At 34.6% G+C, this 17,164-nt stretch overlaps 1 protein-coding gene across 5 annotated transcripts in view; it reads left to right on the forward strand.

Annotated features, from left to right (window-relative positions):
- Lrba (LPS responsive beige-like anchor protein) overlaps positions 1 to 17,164 on the forward strand; it is a 478,393-nt gene that overhangs the window by 145,664 nt on the left and 315,565 nt on the right. For all 5 annotated transcript variants that reach the window (XM_075950353.1, XM_075950356.1, XM_075950355.1 and 2 more), the window contains exon 35: positions 7,389 to 7,453. In XM_075950353.1, coding sequence (XP_075806468.1) covers positions 7,389 to 7,453 — 65 coding nt within the window. The remainder of the gene's footprint in view (positions 1 to 7,388; positions 7,454 to 17,164) is intronic.

A 17,164-nucleotide genomic window follows, 5' to 3' on the forward strand; every position in this document is an offset into this window, starting at 1 on the left:
TGGAAGCAGAACTTCAGAGTTCAAGGGTCATCTCTTGAAATAGTAGTTACATTAATCATTTAAGAATGAAGAAAGTGAAACTTATCTCAGCGTGGAATGAGATTAAGTTATCCATTTTTTTTTTTTGGTTTTTGTTTTTTGTTTTTTTGAGACAGGGTTTCTCTGTGTAGTAGTCCTGCTGTACTGGATTTCTCTTTGTAGACCAAGATGGCCTTTGAACTTACTGAGATCCACCTGCATCTACTACTCAAGTATCCAGATTAAAGGTGGCACCACCACCACCTGGCCATTTTCTCCATTCTCATTCAATACAATAATAGAAATCCTAGCCACAGGGCAAGAGAAAGAAGTAAAGAAGGTGATGTTGTTTATTTGCAGATGACATAATTTTATAAGCATAAAACCCAATGAATATAACCAAGATTTGTTAGAACTGATAAAATGTTGTAGTACACAAAATGAACATACAAAAATCAATAACATCTTATATACCTATAATATGTTTAAAAATCAGTTCCATTTCAAATGGTTACCATAAATAAATAGAAAACAAAACTGAACTAAAAATAAGCTTAATATAATAAAAATTACAAAACATTGATTATAAAATTAAAGTGGAAATGAGAATGGGGACCAGTTCTTTACTTCATCTCAGGTCCTCTCTTTTGCAATTTGTTCTTTTTCTTTCTGTTTTCTTTTTTAAGTATAGTCAGATTATTTCTAATGATTCCTGAGTGGTTTGTATATTAACAATAATTTTCTCTTAAAGCTATATAATAACCTCTCTCTCTCTCTCTCTCTCTCTCTCTCTCTCTCTCTCTCTCTCCCTACCTACCTACCTACCTACCTACCTACCTACCTACCTACCTACCTACCTACCTACCTACATAGAGCAAGTTGAGTACCAGATCACATTGTAGAAGTATGTCAGCTAATGATTCAACCTGTTGATAGATCTGCGTGTGTGTGGGTTTAACAGATACCTTTCCTGGTATGCCTATGGACACCATGGCTAGCTTTTTGCTCTAACATTCCAGCCCACTGGGGAGCAAGGGGTGATTTCAGCCATCTCAGGGCCTTTGGCCCTTCTATCAATTGCTGTTGACTCTTGCATCATTAATACCTTAACAAATGAATTTTCCTGTCTGGATACCATTACACCTATGGTTATTAGATTCCAATATGACAGTTACCCATCACAGAGTCAAGGATGAGACTCAGTATATAACTCAAGGGGGGGGGAATTTGAGTACCAAAATTATATTTTAAGTTTTAATTACTATGCCTAATAGATCCATGAAACAAAAATGCCTCTGATATGCAAGTCAGGAGGATATTGTTTATGGGAGATAACAAATCACATGTTTTCAGTCCCCTAAACAAGTTTCTCTGACCCATCTGTACCGGAAGTGCCTGATCACATGTGGGCAGGAGGTTTGCAGGAATGAAACATGTCAGGATATATTCTTGTCCCTGACTGAATGTTGGCAGTAGGTTCATAGGTAGAAAGTACATCAGGATGTGTGCTTGACTCCAATTGGACCTCGTGGGATATGTAGTGAATTACGGGTTTTACTTTTTTAAGCCCCTGCAAATCATGACTCTGAGCCATTTTTAGGAATCTGGATATGAACTTGGCCAGAGCCCATTCACTTGGCCAGTATTTAATTAAAGATTGCTTCAAATTTGTAAAAAATTTAAAGTGGCTACCAAAATCTAGAGAGACAGTCCATGTTCATTTATTGTTATAAAAAGTTCGATGTTCATATTACTGAAAGGGATGTACAGATTATATTTGTCATTCATAGAAAGATAAAAGCAGTCCTAAAATTGACATAGAGCCTCAAAAGACAATAAGTCAATTCAGTCTTGGGTAAAAAGAACGTAGCGAAGACCTTAGTAACTGACCTGAAATTCACTAAGAGTTTATTGTGGCCAGAATAACACAATCTGACTTAAAACTGGCACAAACATCAGTGAAACTCAGTAAAGAGCCTCCCCGGCTACGGCACACTGAATTTTATCAACAATACACACATATTGGAGAAGATTGTTTTGGTTAGTGATTAATACCTAACTAAACCGGATATTATTTTCCAGACAGTCAGATTCAACTAGACATCAGTTTTTCAAGATGTACAAAACCTACTCAAACTGAACCCAGGATCTAAATATAATACTTAAACCTGCAAACTGCCATCAGAGACTATAGCAGAGACACTTGACTGTTGGTGTGTATTGCTCTTCTAGGGAGAATAGGCCAACCAACCAACAAAAAGAAAAAAAGAGGTATAATCATCTCAATTCACAAAGCCTGCAGTTGCCCAGGGAAACAGTGATGGTTGAAGAGGTGACATATTCAGTGAGGGACAGTGTTTGTGAGCTGTTATCTGACAGTAGATTAGTATCTCGAGTATATAATGAGCTGCAGGTGATTGAGGAGCACTAGAAGCGTTAAAAACTGAGATCATCTGAGTTTATTCATTATTCTGGCAGTTGGGAGGTGGAGGCAGGAGGATGAGGAGTTCAAAGCCAGCTTTGATTAAATAGGGGTGTTTAAGGCCACTCGGCTACATGAAACCCTGTTTTGACAAAATAGAAGCTCTAAAACCAAATTTAGGTCATTAAAGAAATTCACAAATTATTTGATTAGACATTTTAAAGAGCAGATAGACCAATTTCTAAAAAGTATATAAAAATGCATAGCTTTTAATCATCATGGAAATTACTCAGAAATTTAAAAGTTAATCTTAGAAATATTATAGGTCACAAAATAATATATTATTGTTGTGATTACCAAAACTGATAATTTCTCAAAATAAATTGATAGGAAAAATTACATGTAGTGAATCTTGTCAATTCGGCCTGTGCTTTTGAATGAGTTAATATTTAGGAATTCCTTTTTTATTTTAAAAATTTTCAGTTGCTTGCTTTATCTCCATGGGAGGCCTGCCCTCTTCTGAATAGAAATGAAGGAGGAGAGGATGGGGGAAGAGGGAGAAGGTGGGAGGGAAGGACTAGGAAGAGAGGAAGGAGGGGAAACTGGAGTTGGAATGTAAAAATCATTAAAAGAATAAAACAAACCAAAATATTAACATATATAATTATTTACTCTTTCTCACTAATAAATCTGCCTTGTAGCTCAGCGTAAATCTTTTTTTAACTCTATCTTTGAAAACAATGATTGCTTATTTTTCTTTCCTAAAACATAAAATGTTCCTTTTTCTATATGCTTGAAGGAATGAAAAAATGTTGATTTTCCATGATTAATTTTTACATGGCTAGACTATAATAAATTCTTTTCTTAAAAAAATTTTCAGTTGCAAAATATAAGCAAAGTTGTGTTGTACCTTCAAGAAATATGTTTTATGATACTTAAGTTTTAGAAAACTCGACTTAATCTCAGGATGTTAGAATTCTAAATTAATTTAAATAATTAGTACATCAGTTTATTTTTCTCCATTTTTGAGGAACATAGAGAGGAGTCAATGTAATATCATTAATAAAGGTTTTATTTTCTCTTAGAAAACATTCTGTGGAGCTCTGGTAGTCTTCATCAATCTCATATTTGTTGATACTGCATGACTTCAGAGCATTAGTAAGCCAAGATCGTGTCTTACTAAAAATTGATTTGGCAGCAGTTATGGTTCTAGGATGTGATAATCAATTGAATATAGCTTAGGCACAGGTATGAAATTATTGACTCCGCTGCTTTTTGAGTCCTTCCTCTTGAAAGTGCTCAAGTGTGTCTTGAAATTACTCACTTGCATTAGTGGTTGGATTTGAGGCTTTTAACGTGTTTTCATCAGGACCTCTGGGGAAAGGATAACCAAGACCTTTAAATGTACTGTGCATTTTGCATCACTATATAATTGTAAATACTGTGATGAAATATTGAAATGATCATGAAAGATGATGACCATTAAGCTTTTCTTTCAACTATTAAAACTCACTAAAGGTTATATTGAGCTGTGGTTTATAAAATTGTTTAGACTAACGCCTGGTTGATAATTGTTTCTGAGTGGAGAAATATGCCTTCAAACACCATGATTAATGAATATTCTTTTTAGTTTTGGCAACTTCTACGAATTACTTTAGAGAGTGTTTTATTACACAGAAAATGTATCGGGGTTGAACATTGGGAGTATTAAAAGAATGAAGAAGAAAGGATTTTTTTTCTTATGCTTCAACTTTCCTTTCATAAGCATTGATAATTCTGAATAGATTTCTTTGTCACTTACTGTATTGTTCCTTTTTCCTTAATCAAAACAACAAACAAAAGATTTATAGATGCTCTCTGTGTGAACAAAAATTAAGTGATAAATTTGATTTTCTGAGCATCAGTCAAAATTGTAATTCTCCAATTGTTTATGTACCTTCTTGTCTAATTTGTTTTATTCTGTTCTTGACTTTTAAAAAATTACTTTTATGATAACACTTAAAGTGGTAGGTTCCATTGCAGAAGTTTTATAAATAATAGCATTAAAATTTTCTTGTACGTGTTTTTTTATTTATTCAGAAACCTAAATATTCACTTTGTTTTCAAAGGACTTTAAAACTAAGTTATATCTCTGTAGTCAATTCTTGTTCTGATTTCTTTTCAATGGCATTTTTATTTGACATGCCAATATAAATTTAGGTCACTGATATGTCAGTTGGTGATTTTTATAGTATAAATACTGATTTTCAACATATTTTCAATCTAACTTCGGTAATGCTATTTAAATTTTTTGGAATTTAAATAGCATATTTTATGACTTATTTTTAGGTAAGAATTTATGCGGGCAAAAGTAAAATTGAAATAAAAAATTATGTTTATGGTTTATTTTTATGAAATTCAAATTATGTAATAAAATGATGTACAATTAATAAAACTCAGAAAAAGATATTGGGGTTCAACCAGAAGACCAGAAAAGCAAAGCAGCCAGCCACCGGCTCTTACTTGTACCTCAGTCCAAAAATGGCGATCCTGCCTCAGGAATCTTGGAATGAGACTGAGACTGTGAGCTGTCTCCTCTTATTTTATATTACTTGCTAGGGCTGGGATTAAAGGTGCACACCACTGGGATTGAAGGCATGCACCACCCAGTTTCTGTGACAAACTAGTGTGGTTACTGGGATTAAAGGTGTTACCACTTCCTGGTCTGTAAGGCTGACCAGTGGGGCTGTTTTACTCTTTGATCTTTAGGCAAACTTTATTTATTAAAATACAAATGAAATATCACTAAAATAAAGCCCTATTTGATTATAGTTTTGAATAATATAGTATACATTTGTGTACTAGATGATATTCTCAAAGATAAAATGACTTTGAGAATAGCTTTAGATTCAGCTTGAATTTCATGTTTCTGTGTTGAGTGACCAAGAAGTTGACCCTCTACCCTGGATATAAGGACCAACCTAAAGTTTCTGCTTTCTCTTATCTTATTGCAAATGTGGGTATGTTTCTTCCTCTTCTCTCTAGGATAAATTCTTTTGTGGAATTTGATTATTTTTAGTTGGACTACATGTTTGTCAATTTAATTTTGACCTAAAGAAAAGGACTTCAAGTCAGATTGAAATATTTGTTTTTCACTTGATTTGCTTTATATTAGTGAGAGAAATTTAGCCTGTGTATTGTCTGTTAGGTGGCCACTGTGAATTGTGAGAGAGAATACTATAGACTTCTTTTTTACTTATTCCTAAATGTTAATAAGTTATAAAATATACCTGGAATGGATGTATTTTAAAGTTGTTTATCATTACAAAATAGAGTGTAAAATTTCTAAGAACATATCCTCTTTGTGTCAAGATGAAATGAAGTCTTTATGACTTTATGTTTTCTTGTTTTTGTTTTTTTTTAAATAACAAATTGCCGTTTCCTCCTCTTGGCAGATCCAGTCGTTGGATGCTTTTGCTTGTCTGCTGCTTTTATTTTTATTTTTATTTTGCTTTGGCTATTAAATTAATGTAGTCATACAAACACCTTTGGGAAAGATGGAATCATTCAGCCCAATACTGCCATGCTGTTTTAGTCCTGATACCTTGGACTTTTCAAAACACGATGAATGCAGAAAAAAAGTGCTTACAAAATAAAATAAAATAAAAAGCAAAAGATAAATGTATACACATTCATATGCAGTTAGCTTGAAATTACGTAGAATTTAAAACTCCATAGGTCATTACATTCAGAAAACGTTATTTGGTTAATGATGAGCAATGGTAAGTAGCTGAGCATAGTCTTTCATTTTAGGAAGAATAAAAAGAATTGTTGAACAATATCATATAACTTGTAATACAAGGATCTCTGAGAGTGATAAGGAAAAGGATATTTTTCAAAGATATGTGTACGTATGTGCATTTATGTAGATGTACACAGATGCATAGAGCATGATCAGCAGATATGGGCACATGATTGCATAAACATGGATACCTTCACTGGCATTTCTCAAAATATTTCAGTTCATAATCCTACTTCTTATTGTATTAATGCTTATTTTCCATACGTTTAGAGTGTAAGGGTTAAACTATTCATTTCAACATATTTTACTGATTGATTTCCATGCTTGGCTTTTTAGTGTATTATTGCTTTACTGGATAAATTTAATATATAATTTTTTAATGGTTAGTGAATATAGTTAGATATTTATACCACATATTGCTAAGTTATTTTTTTTTACAGCTTTATATTATTGAACTTTATATACAAAATCATTTGATTTCAAATAAACATTTAATGTAAAAACAAACGTTTCTTTTTAAACTGAATTTTTTTTTACATCTATTGTACCATTCAAATGTTTTATCATCTTCACAATCTGTTTTCAAGGGTACATATGGAAAAGCTTTTTTTAAATAAATAGAAACAAAGGGATTTTTCAGCTTTTATTATAAGATGACATTAAAAAGCTTATTCAATAGAAGTAATTTCATTACTATTCAGGGGAGGGAAATCACCAATTTTTTTGTGCTAAGTTATATGCCAATAAATTATAGTTTTCCAGTTTATAACTGGTCTATTCTAGTTTATGTTCTCTATGTTATTAGTAGTTGTTGGATGATTATATGCTAGATTTTAAAATTTGTGTGGTACTCACTCCTTTGTTCATTATGGATTTTGTTATAACTATGTACATTTTCTGTCCCTGGTATTTTTTGCTGCTGTTGACTCTAACTCCTGGCTGTATCAGTTTAGCTACTCTATGGCAGTGTGACACCACAAGGGCGAGAGGATACGACCTCTTCATGTTGTTTATTCTGTTTCCGTCTGTGCTCACGGCCTGTGTGAGTCATCAGCAGGCTCCACGTACTAAAGGAAATTGAAATTGATATGGAAGATGTTTTTTGTTGTGGCATGAAAAGAACTAACTTAAGTATAATTTCCTCAGCTGTTTTTCTCTGTTTTCTAGGAATGGCAGAATTCTATTCAGAAGAATGCAGGCCTTGCTTTTATTGAACTTGTCAATGAAGGAAGGTAATTTATTTTATATATGTTTATATTTCACTTTATTCTTTTATTTTTTCCATATGAACTGATACATTTGGGTTCTGTATATACTGTTTTTTAGTCAGTAATATTTTAGTGCCTTTGTTTATTGATTACTAAGTTATGCAATTTATAGTAATTTTATAATTTTCATGGTTACACTGATGAGGTTCTGGTTTTTATTTTCAATAATTTTGTCTGAGTGTAGCAAAAATAAATTGATGTTTCTTTGTGTTTGTATAAGGAAGCCATATTTATTTGCAACTTTCTATAAAGTTTTGTTTGCAGAACCATTTAGAATTTGATGTCTGTGTTTTCTCTCCCATGTCATAGTTTGGCTAGGAGGAAGAATAGCACAAGTTCAGCTTGCTTTTATATGGTCCTGCGAAAGTGTGGCAGGTATGATTTCCACTTGAACAGAAATAAAAGAATTTAAGAAGCAAACAATTAGTGGCAGGAAATAGAAGCAATGGCAGTATAGAAATGAAAAGAGAAACAATTTTTAAGAAAATAGAAGAACTGTTGGAGATATCACCATCCCTTATCTCAAATTATATCATCAATAATAGTAAAAACATGATACCGGCATAAAAACAGAGACAGTGATCAAACAAATGCAGGTATCCACAGCTGGGCAATGAGCAGAGAGTGAGAGACCTTGGAACATTCAGTGCTAGAAGGGATGTCAAATCCCTTCCTCAGGGTTCAGGAATCCCGTGGAAGAGAAGGCAGAAAGATTGTGAGAGCCAGGGGGGGTGGAGGACAATAAAGATACAAGGCCTTCTAAGCACAGAAGGACCCATATACACGTGAGCTCACAGAGGGGTTCCAGCACTGAGAAAAGAAGTAGACACAGGCTCTAAACCAGAAAGCTGTGTCTATTGACAACTGCTCACAAAGGAAAACATTAGTTCCCTAACACAGTCTTACTGAGGATACAACTGGCTCTTAGGGCCAGGCCCCATGTCCACAGTAGATGGTCAACACAAAGCAAATTTAGTGCATACTTGTGTTCTTCTCTGGTAAGGTTTTTACAGGGCTCTTAACCTTACAGGTCCGTAGTGTATATATTATGGCTTCTGGTTTTGCGTTTTTAGGAGGTTTCTCTGCATAAGAACACATGTGTCTGTGCATCTATGTGTATCTCATACTTTTTCTTTGACTTGTTTCTTTCTATTTGTTTTGTATGTTTTTGTTTGTTTGTCTTTGTCTTATTTTATTGTTATTCTTTACATGCCTGTTCGTTTTCTAAGGAGAGGGAGAAAGATTGTGGATTCCTAAGGTGGGGGGATTCTCAATGGAGTTGGGGAAGGGAGGCTGAAAAGAATATATTGAATGAAAAACATATTTTCACTGAAAGAAAAAAAGAGTGAATGATTAATAATGTAAAACAAATGGGGAAAGCAGAATGATGAGCAGGTTCTTTTGTGTCTGCTCATGATAATTGAGTTTGCATTAATGGACTAGAAGACTTACAGTATAGATTAAAAGGTTGATGGCATCTGAATCAAAAGTAATGTTTCAGAGAGGTTTATTTATTTTTATTTGGCTAAGCCCATCAGTATACTAATTTAGTATTGAAAAATCAGGCTAAACTTCACCAGAGAACACAAGTATTGAGATATATTTTAATGGATAGTATTATTGTTAGTCATAAGGACATAAGAAATGGTAAACATGAATATTTTGGGGGAAAACATCAAAGTAGTAGAAACAGTATCGGAATCATTGTGGTGTGTGAATATTTATAATCTTTTACGTCTTTCAGCCTCCGTTTCCTCATTTATCTAGTATTTATTATGTTTTATATCAACGTGTTCTTAACTTTGATGATATGGCAGTAAAAATACAATTATCTTTTTGGAACTTATGTTCTAAAGGGCAGTGATAGATTATGAACTATAAACAAAATAAGTTGTGTGATATATGAATAGTGACAAATGGTGTGGGAAAAGAAAATACCGAGTGGAACGGATGAAATGCTGCTTTAGGGAAAGTTTTAAAGAAAGGATAAGTGATTGGTTTGCAGTTTCTTATTAGGACTCCTTGAGAAGGTGCTATTTGGGCATGTACTTGAAGCATGTCCCATAGGGATACACGCACTCGGTTATTCCAAACCATCCCTACATCTGAAATGAAGTCTACTTGATCATGATGATGTTCTTTTAGATGTGTTCTTAAATTCAGTTTGCAATTATTTTTAAAGAAAATTTGCATTTGTATTCATAAGGGAAATTGGTCTGTAATTCTTTCCTTGTTGGCTCTTTATGTCGTTCGGGTATCAGGGTAACTTTGGCCTCAACATGAGTTGGGTAATATTCCTTCTGTTTCTCTTTTGTGGAATAATTTGAGGAAAAATGAAAATATGGCATTTTCAGGAATGGATGGAATGGAAACTATTAAGTGGAGGAGGGAGTGAGCTGCTTGTTTGTCCCAGCCGCCCGGCTAGCTTAGATGCAAAATAACCACACAGAAACAAATTAAATCACTGCTTGGCCCATTAGCTCTAGCTTCTATTGGCTAACTCATATTAATTTAACCCATTTCTATCTGTATATCACCACGAGGTCGTGGCCTACCAGCAAAGTTTCAGCGCTTCTATCTACGGCCATGGCTCCATGGCATCTTCCCACGCCACCTTCCTCCTCCCATGTTCTAGGCCAAGCCAGTTTTCTTTATTCATTAACCACTAAAATCAACACATAGTCAGAAGGACCTCCTATACCAATTAAGTTTATTTATAATTATTTTAAGGCAAGCCAACACAGACAAACACTGCACAATTGGTCCCATATACAGATTCTGGCTTCTAATTTTTATAGTTATGTAGTAATGTGGGGGAGAGAGAGAAAAAAAAAAGAGAGAGACAGAGACACAGAGAAAAAATACAGTAAACTAGAAGGAACCCCATGATGTGAGAAAAGCACCTTTGAGGAAAAAGAGGCTAAGGTAATGACGCTGATAAGAACTGACAAGAAGTGGAGGAGGAAATAATGGGAATAGGATGTTTAAAATGGAGGTAGGTAGAAGGAGGAGAGAAAGGGCCTAGTGGGGGAAAGAGTCATCCAAACCAAATATGTATTAGAATGCCAGTAATATACCTGCTACTTTGTATTGAAACATTTTTATATATTACAAGACGCAACATTGAAAACTTAAGTGGGCCATTGTCTTTTTCTACACCTGTGTTTTTGGAGAGGATCTCCTGACCTAATGATTTCTCTGAGGTTGGAGACCCATCCTCAGGATTCCTCATAGTTAAGTAACAGTTTAGACGTCACCTCAGAGTTCTTGCAATCTGTTATCAAGGTCATTTTAGCCTAATTTATTAATTTTCTTATATTATTTCTCAGCAGTGTTTATCATCATTAACCCTTGGATTTATCTTTGACTATGTTTAAAATTAATATTTTATTTTGCAAAGTGATGAATTTCATTATGGCACGTCTCATCACGGCACTTTCCTATGTCATTTCCTCTGTTCTTGTTCCCATGAAGATGTTTATTACATCCTTGTTGCCTACTTCTGCCAATAAAATTAGTTCTTCAAAAGATAGTGATTCTCTCTTGTTTATGGTTGTATCTGCCCCCTAGAGATGTGTCTAGCTAACCAAGTAAATACTGTTTAATTAATAAGGTATTTTTCACTATATATTAAAGATGTTGCTTAAGTTTTATCCTTTGTGTAAAGAATTAATGTATTATAACAATGCTGTAAAGAGAATAAACTTCTCAGGGAAATAATGGGCCTAGTAGTGAAGCTATTTTCTTTACAGTGCAGAGTAGGGGCTGGAGCAATGACTCAGAACTAACTGTTCTTGTGAGTACTGGGGTTTTGTTCTCAGTATCCATATTGATCTGTCCTCTTTTGTCTTCCATGGACATCTCCACACACATGTAGGTGTGAGTGTGCATCCTTCTCCTCCTGCCCTTACATAAAATTAAGTTTAGAGCATAGAGTATATGTAAAAGAACAATTTGGAGATGTATGTCTATAAATAAATTGATTTTATTTTTTCTTTTATACATATTTGATATTTGAAGTTAAGTGAGTATATGTAGATTGTAATTTGTGAAGTAATTTGGAATGTTCCATACTAGGCTGAGTCCCAGGGGCAACAAGAATAGTAATAAAGATTTTTCTTTAACTGCCAGGACCAAATATTTTTCCTCTTGTTATGTAGATCTGACCTTTGTCCTCATCGATAGAGGAGGTGCTGTAATTTGGCCCATGATTAATGTTTTAGTATGTAAATAACATGGAGACCTTTATAGATAGACAACAGTGTTAGATCTGTCAGACCTGATGGGCATCATCAGCAAATCAATTACTTAGGTCAGATAGAAGTGTTTGTTATTTGAATATTTTCTTATGTATTCAATATAATATTTCATATTTTTATGATTTTTATTTCAATTACTGACATTGTTCATATAAACAACTTTCTATTTTAAGCAAATTTATTTTATAGAGTGGAAATTGCAGTAGTGGACACAATCAAGTAGTTTGTTTTAATGATTTTTAGCAAGAGGAAAAACCTTCATAACAAATTTCAGTCAAAAAAGCAAGTGTTCATTTTATAAGCAGAGCAATGTTAACTTTAAATAATAGTGTTGTGAATGTTTTGTGGTGTTTAATAAAAATTGGAAAAATTTTGAAAGCATTTTTATTTTTAATCATGTGTATGTGGGTGCAGATGATATTGAGATTAGGGGAGATTGTTTCAAGCTGCAGTTGGGAACTCCTAGAAGTGGGTTCTGGGAACTTAACTTGACCCTCTGGAGGAGGAGAAAGTGCTCTTAGCTGCTGAGCCATCTCTCCAGCCCACTGTTTGAGATCTTGAATTATCGCATCTCTATATTTTAATTATAAAACGTCTGATAGAAATTTTTGTTTCTAAAAGGTCTAACTTTATGTAAACAGGCAGTTTCACATTCCATTTTTATTATTTTTATTTTTTTTATTAAAAATTTCCGCCTCCTTCCCACCTCCCTTTTCCCTCCCCCTCCCCCCAGCCCCCACTCCCACTCCCCTCTACCTCCCTCTCCAGTTGGAAGAGCAGCCATGTACTGGCTTTGTGGGAACCTAGCCTGTTTGGATGCTCACCTTCCTAGACCTGGATGGAGGGGGGAGGACCTTGGACTTCCCACAGGGCAGGGAACCCTGACTGCTCTTTGGACTGGAGAGGGAGGGGGAGGGGGGCTGGAAGTGGGGGGAGGGAGAGGGAAAAGGGAGGCGGGGAGGAGGCGGAAATTTTTAATAAAAAAAAATGTAGTACAGACCTAAACAGAGAACTCTCAACAGAGAAATCTAAAATGGCTGAAAGACACTTAAGGAAATGTTCAACATCCTTACTCATCAGAGAAATGAAAATCAAAACAACTCTTAGATTCCATCTTACACCTGTAAGAATGGCCAAGATGAAAACACTGATAACAACTTATGCTGGAGAAGTTGTGGGGTAAAGGGAACACTCCTGTATTGTTGATGGAAGTGCAAGCTGGTACAGCCCCTTTGGATGTCAGTGTGGCGTTTTCTCAGAAAACTAGGAAACAACCTTCCTCAAGATTCAGCAATACCACTTTTGGGTATATAGCCAAAGGATGCTCAGTCGTGCCACAAGGACATGTGCTCAACTATGTTCATAGCAGCATTGTTTGTCATGGCCAGAACCTGGAAACAACCTAAATACCCCTCGATCGAAGAATGGATAAGGAAAATGTGGTACATTTACACAATGGAGTACTACACAGAAGAAAAAAATAACAACATTTTGAAATTTGCAGGTAAATGGATGGAGCTAGAAAACATCATTTTGAGTGAGACAAACCAGACCCAGAAAGATAATTATTACACATACTCACTCATAGGTGATTTTTAAACATAAAGCAAAGAAAACCAGCCTACAAATCACAATTTCAGAGAACTTAGACAACAAAAAGTACCCTAAAAGAGACATACATAGATCTAATCTACATCGAAAGTAGAAAAAGACAAGATCTCCTGAGTAAATTAGGAGCATGGGGACCATGGGAGAGGTTGAAGGGGAGGGGAGAGGTAGGGAAGGGAGCAGAGAAAAATGTAGAGCTCAATAAAAATAAAATTAAAGAATTATTTTTCATCCTAAGAACAAAGGTTATGTTAATTTGTAGATGCCATAGTCTTTGAAGTATTTAGCATTAGCTTTATATAGTACTGGTATTTAGAATCATTCTCCGTCCTTACTCGTTTGTGGTGTTTCTCTGTAATCAGTTCTAAAGATATTACAATGTTGGAAGCATTGTCAAAGGAAGTGATAGTACTTCTACTTTCTCATTTGTTAGTGTTCCTGGAAGTAGTAACTTTTTCTATAAATGGTCCTGTGTATGAGCAGATTCTGAGATTAGCTGCTTATGGAGGTTATAGAATGTCAAAGAAACAGAGCAGTAATGCTGGAAAACTTGGTAGAAATGTGTGTATGTGCTTATCCAAGGTCTGGACTAGAATAATCAGATGTGGACAATGGCTCGTAATGTAGTTATGGGAGATATCTGTCATCATTACCGTTATTTATTGAGCCTCTAGTGTGAATCTTTTTCATTGGGTCACTTGAAAGGACTGTTTGTTTCCTAAGGTTGACACAAGCAGTGTTATTTCCCTTCCCCCTTGTACTGTAGATATAAATTATACATAGATTTTCTTCTTAATATTAAAATATGTGAATCATTTCATGTTCTGCATTCAGAGATTAGTCTATGTTATATTAAATTCAACATTTTGAAACTGATTATTATAATTAAAACCTTGGCTTCATTTGCCTTTAATTTTTCATTGCAATTGATAAATTTTACTTGTTAAAATTGTGTAATTGGTATATTTTGAAACGTGTAAGTGTGTACATGGGGAAAATGCCTTTTAGGAAAAATTGATTGAGTTTGTGCTGTCATTTTAATGTTGCCCTAATGAAAGGACAAGCCACATTTCTGTTTAGGAGCTTGTGAGAACCTCATTTAAACCCAGATAATAAGTTGTTACGAAGAATGCACATGGTTCCATTTAAGATCATTTTTAAATTCTACGTGTGTGTGTATGTATTTAGCACACCTCTCCTGAATTGTTCTTTTTTTGATGGTATGATCGATTTAAAAAGACTAATTGAAAAGTACATTCTTTGTTAGTTGGGAAAATAGATTTTTATATACAGAAAATAGATTGTCATATAGAGACTATTAATTGTAGTTTTCTAAGATAGTATATAAAGTGTATATATTATAATAGTAGACATAATTGACATAAAATAAAGGTCTTTGTAGAATGAAATTACAGCATGGAGAAGCAGAGGCTTGAGTCAATTATTTCAGTGGTTTATGGTTTTAGATGTAAAAAATTGGAGGGGGATTAGATGTAAACGTGGTTTGTAGCATGGCGTTCCCTAGATACCTGTTCTTCGGATTTTTCCGTGTGCCAGATACCATTCTGTTGGATGTAGCTATGTGGAAATCCACGTTGGCAGAGACATGAGGACAAACAATGTACAAGGAAACAAGACAATTCAGATAATTTAACAAAACAGGATAATATTGTAAGAATAAAGAGAAGAAGGCTTATAGGGAGGCCAGTATGGATTGGGAAGTATAATAAAGTGTGGCGAAGGAGTTGATTTCAAAAAGAAATACTAAAAAAAAAGCCTCACATAGCTCAGTTTGACCTTGACCTCACTGTCTAACGAAGGCTTGTCTTGAATCCTTGATCCTCTTATAAATGTCTGCCACCACAGTCGTGTGATTTTAACGTCTGATTTTTTTTAATGTGTATGTGTGTTTTGCCTGGATGTATATTGGTGTATCAGGTGAACGAAATGTCCTCAAAGACCAGAAGAAGGTGCCAGATCTCCAGGGATTGGTGTTACAATAGGTTGTGTGTTATTGTGTGTTTGCTGAGAATTGAACCCAGGTCATCTAGAAGAACAGTAAGTGCATTTTAACCACTGAGATATTTCTTCAGTCTCTCAACATCTGTTTTTAAAGTATAGGAACAGAGAGATCAAATACCTTAAGGAGAGAACAGTATCTGTGTTTAAACACAGTTAGCAAAAAGTTGAAAGTCTGGTGGCTGGAACAAAACAATCAAGGAAGAAAGTAAGTTTAAGAAATATAAAAACAATAACAAAAAATAGGAAAGCTTGTCGGTGGTGGCACAGGGCTTTAATCCCATCCCTCAGGAGCCAGAGGCAGGCAGATCTCTGTGAGTTCGAGGCCAGCCAGGTCTACAAGAGCTAGTTCCAGGATACGCTCCAAAGTGTTTGGTTTTTAGATAATATTGTACCTAAATAAATTTATATTTAATGTTGTTTAATAAAATTTATCATTGAGTTTGAAACTGTTAAGAGTTTCAAGCAGCATAGTGGTATTCTGTAATTTATCATACTAGCCATTTTAATTTGTACAATCAGCAACATTTAGTGCATGTATATTGTTGGGTAATGTTACCAACATTATTAGCAGAAATCATTTAAAAAAATGGAACTTCTTTACCCATTCAACATTGACTCCCAGACCTTTCTCCTGACCATCATCATTTTGTTTCCTGCCTCTGAGGTTGACTGTTCTTATTATCCCAGATAAATGGAACCACAGTTTTTCTTATAGTATTCTGCTTATTTTACTTAACATATTTTCTTCAAATGTTCAATTTTCAAAAATTTAATAATTGCTATTATTCTTCCTTTGTGTGTGTGTGCATGCACCACTATGAAATCTTAATGTATAATGAAGGATAGTCAGATATAAGGAAACTATTTCCATGGTCATCTAGATTTTATAGTTAGTCTGTTAGTTGTTAGAGTGCTTTACAAGGCAGGTAGACAGAATGTTGAGCCAGCAGAGGGATTTATTCACTCATAATGTGAGTGAGGACTTCATTTTATTAGGGCTTTTGTGAGGTAGAATAAATTAAATCTCGAGATATTACAGAGGAAGTATTGACAAAATGTGTTGATTGTAGGTATGAATACGGACAGTAGAGAAAAGGGAGGCGGCTAGAATAACTTTGAGGTTACTTGACTGGGGAATAGGACAATGGTGTGTCATTGACTAATCAATTCAATTAATGTTTGAGTGCTGCAAGGCCATATATTGACAATAAATTCATGATGTGGTTTCATAGTCTCCAGAGGGGAACTAAGGAGCAGAAAATAGTATTTTACATCTGCACTCTTGAAAGCCCCTGTTCACTCTGTTTTCCACTCCTAGGAAGTTAGTCATTAGCAGATTTAACAATTACAGTGGGGCTTGTTTATAGTATCTAAATGTGCGCTCTAAGGGCATTTTAGAAACCCTGATTAGATCACCTCAAAACTGTAGTCAGAATTTTTATTTCTGACTTCTAAAGTAGCCAGGAGATAATTTGAAGGTGAGGGGCATTATCTTTCACAGTGCATATAGGATTCATAAAGAGTAAAATGTTATATAAAAGCAGAATTTTTAAGTTTACTTTTGTTTCTTTTTATCATTGCTTGTGCAGCCTCAATGAATAAATATCGATCAGAGGAGGCACAGTCCCTATTTCTTACTCTGGTGTGTGTAGGTCTTCTTTGTAGAGCCACAAAGTAGTGTAGACCGTACGGCTTCTGCTGCAGCTGCTCAGCTCTGTAGTCCTATGTATTAGAGACAGCCACAGACGACACTTAAACAGCTGATCTTGTTAAACTTATTAGCAAA

Source organism: Microtus pennsylvanicus, chromosome 16 (assembly GCF_037038515.1).
Source record: "Microtus pennsylvanicus isolate mMicPen1 chromosome 16, mMicPen1.hap1, whole genome shotgun sequence".
In the NCBI taxonomy this organism is placed as follows: domain Eukaryota; kingdom Metazoa; phylum Chordata; class Mammalia; order Rodentia; family Cricetidae; genus Microtus; species Microtus pennsylvanicus.